Here is a 12,828-nt window from a genome sequence, read left to right as displayed (position 1 = left end):
GCCAGAGGTTATGTAGTTGGAAAACATTCCCAAGGGATTCTCACGTACTGTGTCGTGCGAGAACCCTTGCTATATAACATTTATTTTGACCTTATTTATATACTTCATTGTTTTGTTTTATTAATATTGAGTGATTTTATTTTAGGTTTCCCCATTTAGTTGCAGGTTTCTTCGAGGCTAACATACTTTCTATATTACCATGTATTTGAGGTCCAAACTAATTTTTTGAACTACCCAACTCTGATTGACTTAGTGTGTAGTGATGCTGTTTGGCCTTCATATGGTATGAACACATTTACAAATTAAGTCTGCTTTTATTTTTCTCAGTTGTCTGCTACAGTTAAAATATTCTTACCTACTAGCATGATCATAATCACAAAGAGGCTTGGGCACTATAATTGTGGGGCAGTATTCAGTTAAAAGGTCATTATGATGTAGAATATTCATATATTGAATATCATTAAGAGAAAAATATAAAATTAAAAATTCTCTTAGGAAACTTATGACTATCTCAAGAATATAGCTGTTGCTTCTAGCTCTAGAAACATTGCTGTGAAAATTTTTGAACATTGTTTTTTGTTTTCTTTAAAGATCTGTATCTAGAAATGGAGAAATTGATTGGAATAGAGTTGGGGTTATGGATCTATAAGGAAGGAATTTCAGAATCAGTTATTTCCTTATACCCTAAACAAGATTCCCAAATATAAAAGAGTATATGATGTTCTTTATGTGATTTCTGATATATCCTTCCCCTTCATTCCCTATCTCATAATGTTTATTTTGCCTTGTTAGACATATGCCGAAATACTTGTTTGTTTTTCTCATTGATAAATTGTTAACTATTTCCTTTATAAGATTGTAACCCAGCAGAGTGTATTGCAGGTATATATTTAACAGGTTCTTAATGAATTGAACTGAACCAGCTCAACTAAGAAAAGCTATCATAAGTATTCAATAAAGGAGAATTAAATCACAGGTCATTTCCTTGTGAATTTGTTTGTTAAAATTAAACTTGTTCTTATGCTTTTTATTGACTGTAATTCTAGGTATACTTAGGACCACAAAGGTATCTGTGTTGCTAGTTTTAACCTTTGTATTTAGGCCAAATAGAATCAATGCATTTTTGTTTATCTCTTTTTTTGTTGTTATTCGTGAACCAGTATATTTTTGAAGTAAGTTTTTCTATAAATACCTTATACATGGATTTTTCTTTCAAAAATGATACTGTAGCAAATATCTACTGTTACGTGAACATCAGAAGCGACTTGGATTGTAATTGTAAATGCATTTTTCTGCCAGTTTGATCTTTTTCTGTATTTACTATTTGTCATTAAAATTTGAAATAATGATTCTTGAATTTTTTTCTTTTTAAATAGATATGATGATGCTATACAACTATATGATAGAATTTTACAAGAAGATCCAACTAACACTGTAAGTAAACGGAATTGTCCTGAAGATTATTTAAATTTTGGTTTAAAAAGTGAAATTAATTCAGTTTTTAAAATAATGGAAAAATACATATGATACCAGTTTTATCTTTTTAAATTCTTTATGTTGAGTCATATTTTAAAATAGATCTAAAACTCTTCAGTGAAATTTGACTCATAGGATATCTTATTAGAAACTAGTGGGAATTTAGAAAGAAATAATTCTATGTGTTTGTAATAAACCCCAGCAGAGCTCAGTAGTTTTTTAATATTTTGAGGTTTATGATAAAATAACTTTTTTGGGTAGTTATATTTTAGTTCTCAATGAAAAATGAAAGAAATCATGATAGTAGCTAGTATATGGAATTAATAAAGGTGTTTTGATTTGATTTTGCTTTTTTCTGCCTTCTACTTGGATAGGAACATGTAAATGTATCTGTAATATACATGTATATGTATATACATATATGTATAAATGTGTAAAGAAGAAATACATATATTGTGTTTCCCATAAGATACATCTTTACTTTATCCTGATTTAAACAAATACATTGGTATTTGGGCAGATTATTTGTTCCAAATTTACTTATGTAGCAATATTTGTCTTAAAAATACTCTGAAGATTTTTTTTAGTTTTGAGAACATTTTAGTTTACTATTTTTGCATAATGGCCTTCTTCAGATTTACCTTTTACTCAGTGAAAAGTTAGATTTTAGATAACATATCAGGCATTTTAATGTGTTTTTTTTTTATTATGTCCATGCACACATATGCCTGCTAAAAGAAAATCGTATTTTTAAAATTTGTAAACAAAAACCAGTTTGAGTTTGTTCTTTTATAGAAGGAGATATTGTTATATTAACATAACACAAACACATGAAAGTTTTTTCTTACTTGGCAGGTATTTCATTAAAAATACATATTTGTAAAAAGTCATTTAATGTATAATTGTGGATTATAAGATGCTGATCTCTACTTATCCCTTCTGATACTCTGGTAATACTTAACATCTGTTGCTTAAATGGTAGTTTTTTTCAACTTTATTAAGATACAACTGATAAGTAATATTGTGTAGATTACATAGTGTGGTGATTATATATATATATATATATATATATATATATATATATATGGTGAAATGGTTTAGATTTTTGCTTTTAGTGTTATCCCATCCCAGGGAAATGTCCTCTGGGAACTTCCTAGGTCTTTGGTAGGGGGAGAAGGGTGTTGGATGGGTGAGGTAGAGGTAGATATTTGAATAGCAAGGGAAAAGTTTTGACAGAGCTGCAGGCCTACTCATTATAAAAAAAAAAAACAAAAAATCAAAAATAGAGCTTCTGTTAGTTTAGCTACATATTTCCAATAAAAGAGTTAAAATCAGAAAGTTTTGAGTAATTTTTTAATCTTAACTGTTGTAATCATTTTTCTTTTCCTGAAGCTTTTTTCATGTACTTTCTTAGGATTTCACTACAGTTTCAAAGGTATTCATTTTTCACGTAGCCAAATATTGAAAATATGAAATCAAGTTTCTGAAAAAGGTTTCTGTTTCTTTCTTTCTTTTTTTTTTTTTTTAAGTACCAGGTTAAAAATCAATAGCTTTTGATTTATTGTCTTGGAATTAGGAGTCAAACATTTTACTTCTGTGTCAGTTTAAGTTGAAGATATTTTTAATAAGTTATTTCACTTTTTCAGGATCTAAGATAATATGTAATTATTTTTCTATTTATGATATTTTCCATATTCTGTGGCTCTAAGATTGACTAAAAGAAAAACCCAAATGGTTTCATTTATCAACCATGTATGAAGTGCCAGTAACTAAGTTCCTTAGTTGCTAGGTAAACATTTTAAAACAAGGTGACTAAATTCAGCTTTACGAAATGTATTATTCTTTCATTAGATATTATCTTTATCTGATGTCCTTTTAGTGTCTTCTGTCCTTCTGTAAATGTTTATCGAGTATCTGTCATGAGCCACTGGAATATTGGTGTTGCTAAGAATAAAGGTAGACATCGCAGTTTCTTTTTACAAAGCAACTGTAAAGTATTACCTCAAAGGTGGGAAAGTCTAGTTTCACCCTCATTGAGAGTTATAATTCAAACTTTTACACTGTAGTTCTTCTTCGCGTTGTATAAAAGTGATCACGTGACTCTGTTGTTGGTCTTGTGCCTCTGTGTTTCTAGATATCTGTATAGAAGTGAGGTTGTTCATTCAGGCTTTAAGAAGCTCTCATTCCCTCTCCCATGCATTTATTAATCCTCCAAAAAAAACATTTGTTGAGTGCTTACAGTGTGCTTGGTGCTAGAAATAGTAGAACAAATCAGACACCAGCTTGACTGTGTTAGGGATGCAGAGTGATGTAGTAAATAGGTTATGGACTTTGAAAATAGACTGTTAAATTCTTAGTCACTTACTGTGTAATTTTTGAGCCTTGCAGACTTTGAAAGATGAGTGTGGTTGAAAGGAAGCAAAGATGATGGACCGGGGAAAGTCTTCATATCTCATGAAGGAACCCTTGGCTCTAGTTAAGTACAAAGTCTACCTAGGGAAGAAAGAACGAAGTGATTAGAAAGGAAGTTTTTGAATTTTTTTTAAGGAGGGTGCCGAAATGGACTTTATATCAAAATTTATATATAAAATAATATATATGGGGAAAACATCTGTTTTTGAAAGATTGTGAAACATTTTTTGGAAACGTAATACATACCTGTGTTAAAAAATTACAAACAATACAAAAGAATATATAATGAAAAAATAAGTCTTTCTTCTCACTCCTGATCTCAGATCCTGCTTCACTTAGGCAAACATCGTTAGCAATTTCTTATGTATTCCAGAGATTTTTCCCTTGTGTGCACACAAATATGCATGTGTGTCCCTTTTGACAGAGAACATTGTTGGAAATGCAATTGGTGGCATATTCTACCTTGCAGTTGTTGTAAAGATCATGGTATATGTTAGCACATCCTTAGATCATCCTCTGAATAGCTATATAGTGTTGTGTTGTGTGATGTATGAAAACTAGTTTGAAAAACAATTTCTTGAAGTAAGTCCCCCTTGATGAAATCTTAGGTTGATTTTGGTATCTTCCTCCCAGAAACAGTGTTGCAGTGAATGTCATTTGTACAATGGATTCCTACTCTGGAATCTAATTCTGGAGGTCCTTGAATTTTAAATTTTGATGTCACCAAATTTCCTTCCACAAAGGCTTTCTAGCCATCCATATTCATTTCTGTGATGTACGAGAGTGCTGCTTCTCCTGTATCTTCCCGCAAGGTAGATTATCAACTTTTTTGTTTTTAACCTTTGCCAGTGTAATTGGTAAAAACATCATCTTGTTACAATTTGCATTATGAGTGATGTTGAATATCTTTTAATATGCTTAAAAGGCCATTTGTATTTCTCTTTCTGAACTGCCTCCTTTAATATGTTTTTCAAATGAAATTTTATTTCTGTTCTTATTGAAGAAAGGGCATGGTTCTGGTACTCTACATAGTTAACCTCTCCCTTCTTCCCTACTCATTGACATCTGAGAAAAATTGGGTTTCTGAGGAACAATATTTTCTACCTCTGAATTGGTTCATTGTACAAAGTGACTGGAGATGCAACAAGATGGCCTGTGTTTGTGAACAGCCTGGTATGTTGACACTTCAGAATTTAATTTTTATTCTTAGAAAATGGACAATGAATGGGGTGTCTGGGTGGCTCTCAGTCCATTGGGCATCCGACTTGATTTTGGCTCATGTCATGATCTGAGGGTTGTGCGGTCAAGCCCTGTATCAGGCTCTGAGCATGGAGCCTGCTTAAGATTCTTTCTCTCTCTGCCCCACCCCCCTTTCTCACATACTTGCTTGTGCTCTCTAAAAAGAAAAAAAAATGGATAATAGTCAAATTTTGATTGGGGAAATACCACCAGATATTTTTAGAAATAACTTTGTTAATAATATGGGAGATAGTTTGAAGGAGGTGCAGAGTTGAAATAATTTGTAATTTGTGATTTGGAGGCTGTCCTGTCCTAGGCCAGAGATTATGGGAGTCTAAACCTAGGACAAGTGGAATTAGAAGGGATAGGGAACGGATGAAAGAATATTTTGCAGTGAAAGTACACAAGCAATTAAAATTACTTAACCATGAGTGATTTTAGAAGGTTAACTCTCAAATGTGAAAATTTTAGTCATTAACCTGTGAAAGTCAAATATTGAATTAGGCTCCCTGAGCTTTCATCCCTTAGCTTGCCTAAGCACCAGTCAGTTTTTGTTTGCTTGCTTTTAAAATAAAAGTAGGCTTTTCTCCCTTTGAAAGCTCCTTGAGGGAAAATATTATGTCTGTTGCATGAACTAATGTCTAGCATATGGTCGCCTTCAGTGAATACTTGTTGAATGATTACTTTTCAGAAGCAGGTATGATAATTATTGTCTTTTTAGGTGAATTTCATATTTCAGAAAGGTCAGATTTTACCTTGAATTGTTAGCTGCCTATTGTGATTTATCAAATATTTGAAATTTTGTTTTAGAATTAGATGTAATTGCCTCTGTGGCAAGGGAAAAATTGCTTTTAGAATGCCTGAAAGAACTCAGAACACTGCTTTCCTTCTGTTGGCCAAGGGTCTGTTTCTTTCTGGGTCCCAGCATCTGCAGTAGGGAGAGACGTAGTTTGTATTTTGCTGGTAGACCTTAATCCTTTAATCCTTTCCTAAGTAGTATCCCTTCCCCCCACCAACCATGTAGTTTGTTTTTTAAGATATGACCAGAGTTTCAGAAAGAATTGGTGGCTAGCCCCGTTGTACATAAGGTTACAGAAGGCATGTAGCAAGTTTGATGATTTGTTTGTGGCATTAGTATTTTATATTTTATAATAGGAATTCTTATCTGTTACTAAAATCACTTATAAAATGTGAAACAGTTTTCATTTTTAAGACTTAAACTGACATTTGCAAAGTTTGATCCAAATAAGACATTTAGAAAAATTCAGAACATTGGCATATTTTATAGGAAAAAAACTATAAGAAAGAAATAAATAGAAATTGATAAATATTCAAGACTCTCTTTAACATTTAGTCCAATTAATACTATTTTAAAACTATTATGATAAATAATTGATATAGAATAGGCTGCATATATTTCAGTAGGGTGTGCAATTTGCTAAGTTTTATGTTTGGATGCACCTGTGATACCATCATTAGAGTCAAGATAGTGAACAAAACTATCATCTTCAAAAATTTACTTTGCTCCTTTCCATTTTTATATTCCCAAAAGATGTTCTTGAGCTTTCTTGTGGGGTGTTAAGTTACTTGAGGGGCGCCTGGGTGGCTTAGTGGGTTAAGGCCTCTGTCTTCGGCTCAGGTCATGATCCCAGGGTCCTGGGATCGAGCCCGCATCTGGCTCTCTGCTCAGCACGGAGCCTGCTTCCTTTCCCCTCTCTCTGCCTGCCTCTCTGCCTACTTGTGGTATCTGTCAAATAAATAAAATCTTTAAAAAAAAAAACCCCACAAGACAATTTGATCCTTTTAGGTCTCTGTTAAAGAGGTCCAGAAAGTGCTTATAGGGCTAGCTAGTTGTTCCCCATTACATCCTTCTGGATACTCTAGCCAGTGCCACAGGAATCATGGCATTTTCCAATCTGGTTGGTAGGAAGAGGCACTATTCTGAGCCCTGTGTGAGCTCCACACACTTCCGCTTAAACCTTTCTGGTGGTTCTTTCCTTGGCTTTGGGTAGTTTTTTCACACACAGGCACTGATCAATACAAAGCTGAGTAATCAAGGGAAGCCCTTGAGATTCCGGGGAAATCTAGAGGTTTTTTTTCTGTATTCTTTCTTCTCTCATGCTCTGTCTACAAACTCTAGCCTTTGATCTTCCTGGCTCTCAGCTCCTCTTCCTCAACTCACAGAGTTCACTCTACTCAACCTGCTTTTCTCTTCTTGCAAAGGACCCTGAAACTCTCTCAAAGCAGTGAGACAGGGCAATAAAAATAGGGCTCATCTCATTTGCTTCCAGCCTCTCAGGGATCACTGTTCTGTGTTGCCTGTTGTCCTGTGCCTTAAATATTATTTCAGATATTTAATCTAATTCTTTCGTTGGTTTAGGCAGCGGGGTAGATTTGATCCCACCTTGGCCAGAAATGAAATCCCTGCTTAATGCTCATTTAAAATTATCATGATAAATAAAAATTGGTTCTTATGTCAGATGCGGTAGTATTTTTGCCTTTGGTTAGAAAGCTGGTAAGTGCCAAGAGTTGGGATTTATTTCTTGTCTTTTTTATTTTAAAATGCGGACTCTGTTCTACCATATTGTCTATAGAAGACGTAGTAGTAGTATCATAAATGAAAGGAATAAAGAGTCAAATACATTTCAGATGATATTGGATTGGTGAAATTAGATATGATATATCCAAAAGAAATTAGTTTCTTAATTTATGTTATATCATATATTTAATTTATATTATATTTATTATATTTAATTGAAATTATATGTTAATTTATCCAAGTTCTCCCAAGTTCAGAAGGACTTGGGAGAAGGCTCTCATTTGAAATCCAATATTCTTTTATAGTCTTTAGGATTGAGTTACTTTTAGAGCTTTTCTTCTACTTTCTGAATTCTTGAGGCTTTTTAGTAGTACATTTATTATGGCACTTTTCATTGTTATACATAGTGAAATTAATCCAAAAATGTTTGAGTACCTACCATTTGGCAGGCATTGTGTTAGGCCTTTGGCATGAGCTGAATAATCAAGGTTATACATTTTTAACACATTTCATTTTTTATTGCCAAAATGTTGTTATCCTTGTTATAAATACCACTCTTGGTCTTGTTTATTGGGAGTCTCTTGATTCTCTCTAATTTTTTGACTTTCACTTCTTCAGAGCAAAACCCCCACCCTTTTCACCCATGACAGGTAGTTCCATTTGTCTAAAAAGGCCCCATTCATTTTACTTCCCTTGTCTGCATTTTGTGAAGTGTGTATTATATAAAACAATAACAACCATGTTCATAATTAATAAACTTAACTTGGCTATAGCTTTTGTTTGTTTTATTGCTTAGCTATCTGCACTGAATTAAACAGAGATGAAAGAGATAGAAATTTAATATTGATATGGTGCCCCTCCAGTCCGTTAACTCCAGCCTAAAGTGAATAGTCTTGATTACACACTGTTGCTGTCTTCTTTGCCTTTGTTCTGTGTTCCTCCATTTTATGCCCTTTCCTTTACACAATTCCCTCTTTTGTTTTTTTAATGTCTCCTTGTTGTTTAATGTCTTTCTGTTTCAGTACAGATATCACATCTGGGGCCGTCTTTGCTTCTAGCCCTTACACCTCCTCCATTCTGCCACAGCCTGTATTAGGCTCTCCTCCGTGTTGCTTTGACACCCTAGATATCTCTATCATTGTCTATTCATTTGATGTGTCTTCTTCTCATGAGCCTCTCACAAGAAATTATCTATTCTTTTATCCTCCTATTTCTATTGTTTTGCTCAGTACCTGTCAAACGGATGTTCAGTACATATTTGATGAATGCATAAATAAATGACACTGATATTTGTATTTATCATTTTAAAAACTTTAAAATATAAGTTTAAGCGTTTTGTCTATTTATAAAATATTTTTTTTTCAGGTCCAGGGTTATTCTTGAAAAGTTTACAGGTAGATTTTTCTCTTAAAACTGAAAAAAGTTATCAGGAGCTAGATTTTATAATGACATTCAAGTGGCCATGGTGAGATTTTTCCCCCCACTAATCTCCGCTATCCCTCTATCTCTTAACATACAAATCTTATGAATGAGACAGAGTAAAGGACTTTAGGCTGGGTAAAGATTAGGATTCCCTGCTGGCTTGTAATTATCAGAATCTGGATGGTTATTTATTTGAATGAAATGATGCATACATTGTGTACATCAAAAGTAAAGCATATGTGATTGTTAAAGGAATGTTTGAATTCCCCAGTGGGATGTCATGGGGTATGTTTATAAACTCCCACTAAGCAGTAGTTCTACAATGGAATTTCACTGGCATTGAGATAATAATTTGCACAGTCAAATTACCTTCTTTACAAAAACCCAGGGAATCGTGAGGGCCTAATCCTTTATTAATGTCAACCTATAGGCTGCAAGAAAGCGTAAGATTGCCATTCGAAAAGCCCAGGGGAAAAATGTGGAGGCCATTCGGGAACTGAATGAGTATCTGGAACAGTGAGTGTCTTACAAGAGGATTGTGTTTTGTTATTCTGATAAATCTTTTTTAATTAAAATGGAATTTGCATTTGATTTTCCTTTTTGCCTCCATGCTGTTCATTTACAGAATATCTACACACTTTTTTTTTTCCCCTTTCCTCTCACCAGATTTGTTGGGGACCAAGAAGCCTGGCATGAACTTGCAGAACTTTATATCAATGAACATGAGTAAGTCGTAAATTTTATTAGAAGTGTAGTTTTTATCACTATTATATAAGTTCAGAAGACATAGTTTCTGAAAGATTGGAGAGAGGCTATGAATCGTGTCATTGTAAATGAACAAAATAAATGAATGAAAATAAATCATCAGTTTATTGGTTGGTTATAATATGTGAATGGCTTTAATTAGGTCATTTCTGTTTTGCTAAATTATTTTTGTTTGAGAAATAAATTTTTCTTTCCAAATACAGATGGATTCTTTGGGATTAGAAAGGCCTGCATTAGAAAAATAGATACGGCTATTTTTAGTGATTCAAAATTGTGAATTTTTAGAGTCTAAATTGTTCTAATATACAAAGAGTATTATACTCCCTGCTGTTTTAAAAATTCTGTCAATTGTATGCATTTATTAGCCTTAGTATTAAGAGAATCAACTCTTCCAAAGTAGAAGCATTCTGTTGCCTGGGCAAAAGACCAAGAATAATCAAGAATGTTGAATGCTGTAGGAACTTGCTTATTGGATATTTAATGTTTTTGTTAGCTTTTTTATTGATGCAGTGACAGGAGGAAATCCCAGTGTGAGAGGATTAGCCTTGTCTTAGTGCAAGTTTTCTAATAGTGCAGCATTAATGCTAACCTCCATCTACAGGCAGGATTTTTTTCTTTTTTCCCTTAGTTCTTCTGAATCTGAAGTATATCACATTGTTTCGTTTCTTCTTTCTGAGGGAATAGAATCAGATTCTTATGTGCATATTCTTATTGTGTATGAATAGTTAATATCTTTCTCATACTACAGATAGCTGACACAGGAAATAAAATAGAATAAAGACACTATGTCTTACCTTTGCCTAGGGCTTTATGTGTAATGTGAAATGGAGAATTAAGGTAGTTATCTGCATATTTCTAGTAAAACCTGAAGTAATAAAAGTAATAGCTGTGATTTAATGAATGTGTACTGTATTCTGAGAACCATTCTTCAGTTCTCTTCTGTGCTCTGGCTGTCAAAATCTTTTTTTTTTTTTTCCATTACGAAATTATTTCCTGAATCATGTTCATATAGATGTATGTATGGTTATATGATCACATATGTAAACGTACTCAGGATTCTCTTATGTATGTGAGAGGGTAGTACATTTGGCTTAAATGGTGATGTTTCCATTTTTCATAGATTTTTTGCAAAATTTATTTTCATTTTTATTCTGGTGTAGTTAACATACAGTGCTATGTTAATTTCAGGTATTCTATTTTTCATAGTTTTAAAGTCAACATTTGTAAAGTATATAGTATATAATTTAAATAACATGAAACTGAATTTTGGGAGTGCATAAAACAATTAACATTAGTTTTATTTTGTCCCTAAAACAGATGACAGTTACTTAAAGTGTTTTTGTACCTTTTGAAGATGTTGTGATTAAAAGCTTTAAAAGCAATTCAGATTAATCAAGGAATTTTTTTAATTAAAGAAGTACCTAATGATAATTTGGAAAACACAGTAAAGAGTAAAGACCAAATCTAGTATAGTTGCATCATCTTATCTATAATTTATATTTTTTTTCTTCAGTACTTCTTGAAACAGAAACCTAAGATAGACTTATTTTTTATAGCTTCTGGTTTTCACTAAGTTATGTTTTGACACACATTCCCTATCACAATAAATATTTCATGGTGTGATTTTATTGGCCTTATATTATTCCATCTTATAAATATACCCTAGTAATTCTTAATCAGTTTCCTAGGAGAATAGAAAGTTTGTTTTTTTTTTTCTTTTTTCATTTTTACTATAATTCTGTATTAATTATTTTATTTCCTTGGACTAGATTCTTAGAAGGAGAATTATTTGATTAAACGATATGCACATTTTTAGTGATTTTGATAAATCATTCCTAGTTCTTCACTAGAAAGGTAGTATCAGTTTCCTCTCACATCTGCAATTATTAGCATACCCTTAACACTGGGTGCTATCGTTCTTTTTTTTAGTCTTTGTAAGTTTTGATAGGTGATAATTGGTTACAACTCTGTAAAAATTTTTAATAGCTTTTTATATAAGTGATATGAAACTTTGTCAAGAATATATCCTTGTTATATATCTTTTTAATATTGAGTTTTTAACTTACAGAAACTTCATATGTTTATATAGTCAGATATATCCGTTTTTATTGCTTTATGTCCACTAAGAGCTACATAAATATATCACCTCTGTTTTCTTTTTTCTTTCTCAGTTTTATTTTTTTGCATATGTTTCTAATAGTTCTGTATTTTATTCTAAAATAGGCTGTACTTTATTTTTAGGCTATACTTAAATTTATTATTTGCTTCACCTTGTAATGGCCACACTCGGTTTTGCTTTATTTTGAGTTGCTAAACAGTTCACTGAGATAGAGTTGAATGTATACTTAAGAGGAATGAACTGAAAAATCCCAAGAAACCAAGAAATACAAAGACAGAAAAGCACCTGAAAAGTGACTTCCTTTTAGGGGAAATGATAATTGTGTTCATCCTCCCTTTGTATCTTGTATTGCAGAACTCTTTTTGGTTTTGAAGCTAGTTATTTACAAAATCACCATTTATTTTTCTTGACATTTATTTTTCAGTAGAAACTCATACCTGCCTATTTTATCCTACTTTATGTTGTAGATAAAATAGATAAACCAGTTACAGTTGTGCTCAGCCCTTTTAAATCTGTGAGAACATTTATTCTTTGCATTAATACGAATTTTTGTGTCATCTTAGTAAAACAAAATTATTTAGAAGGAACTGTCTTTTTAAAATTGAGTGTTTAAGGTAGAGACCGCTTCTTATGGAATGATAAACATATATTAGATAGGTAGTTATAATACTTTTGTTCTAGACATTTATTCAGTCATTTGTTTAGTCATTTATTATATTACCTATCACATGTCAGGAACCACTGCTAGGTTTGGGGTATAAAAACGAAAAAGGCTAAATAGCTGTATGATCCTTGATAACAGTATATATATATATGTGTATATATATATATACACACACACACACATACATATATA

The 12,828-nt window shown here is 32.3% G+C and overlaps 1 protein-coding gene across 1 annotated transcript in view; it reads left to right on the top strand.

The window, feature by feature from the left end:
• Positions 1 to 12,828, top strand: part of EMC2 (ER membrane protein complex subunit 2) — a 41,100-nt gene that overhangs the window by 14,225 nt on the left and 14,047 nt on the right. Inside the window, exons 5-7 of the mRNA XM_032858469.1 lie at positions 1,377 to 1,434; positions 9,519 to 9,604; positions 9,755 to 9,814. Of these exons, the coding sequence (XP_032714360.1) occupies positions 1,377 to 1,434; positions 9,519 to 9,604; positions 9,755 to 9,814 (204 nt within the window). The remainder of the gene's footprint in view (positions 1 to 1,376; positions 1,435 to 9,518; positions 9,605 to 9,754; positions 9,815 to 12,828) is intronic.

This window comes from Lontra canadensis, unplaced genomic scaffold (assembly GCF_010015895.1).
Source record: "Lontra canadensis isolate GAN:19392208 unplaced genomic scaffold, GSC_riverotter_1.0 scaffold15, whole genome shotgun sequence".
In the NCBI taxonomy this organism is placed as follows: domain Eukaryota; kingdom Metazoa; phylum Chordata; class Mammalia; order Carnivora; family Mustelidae; genus Lontra; species Lontra canadensis.
This window is presented reverse-complemented; position numbering and strand designations above follow the sequence as displayed.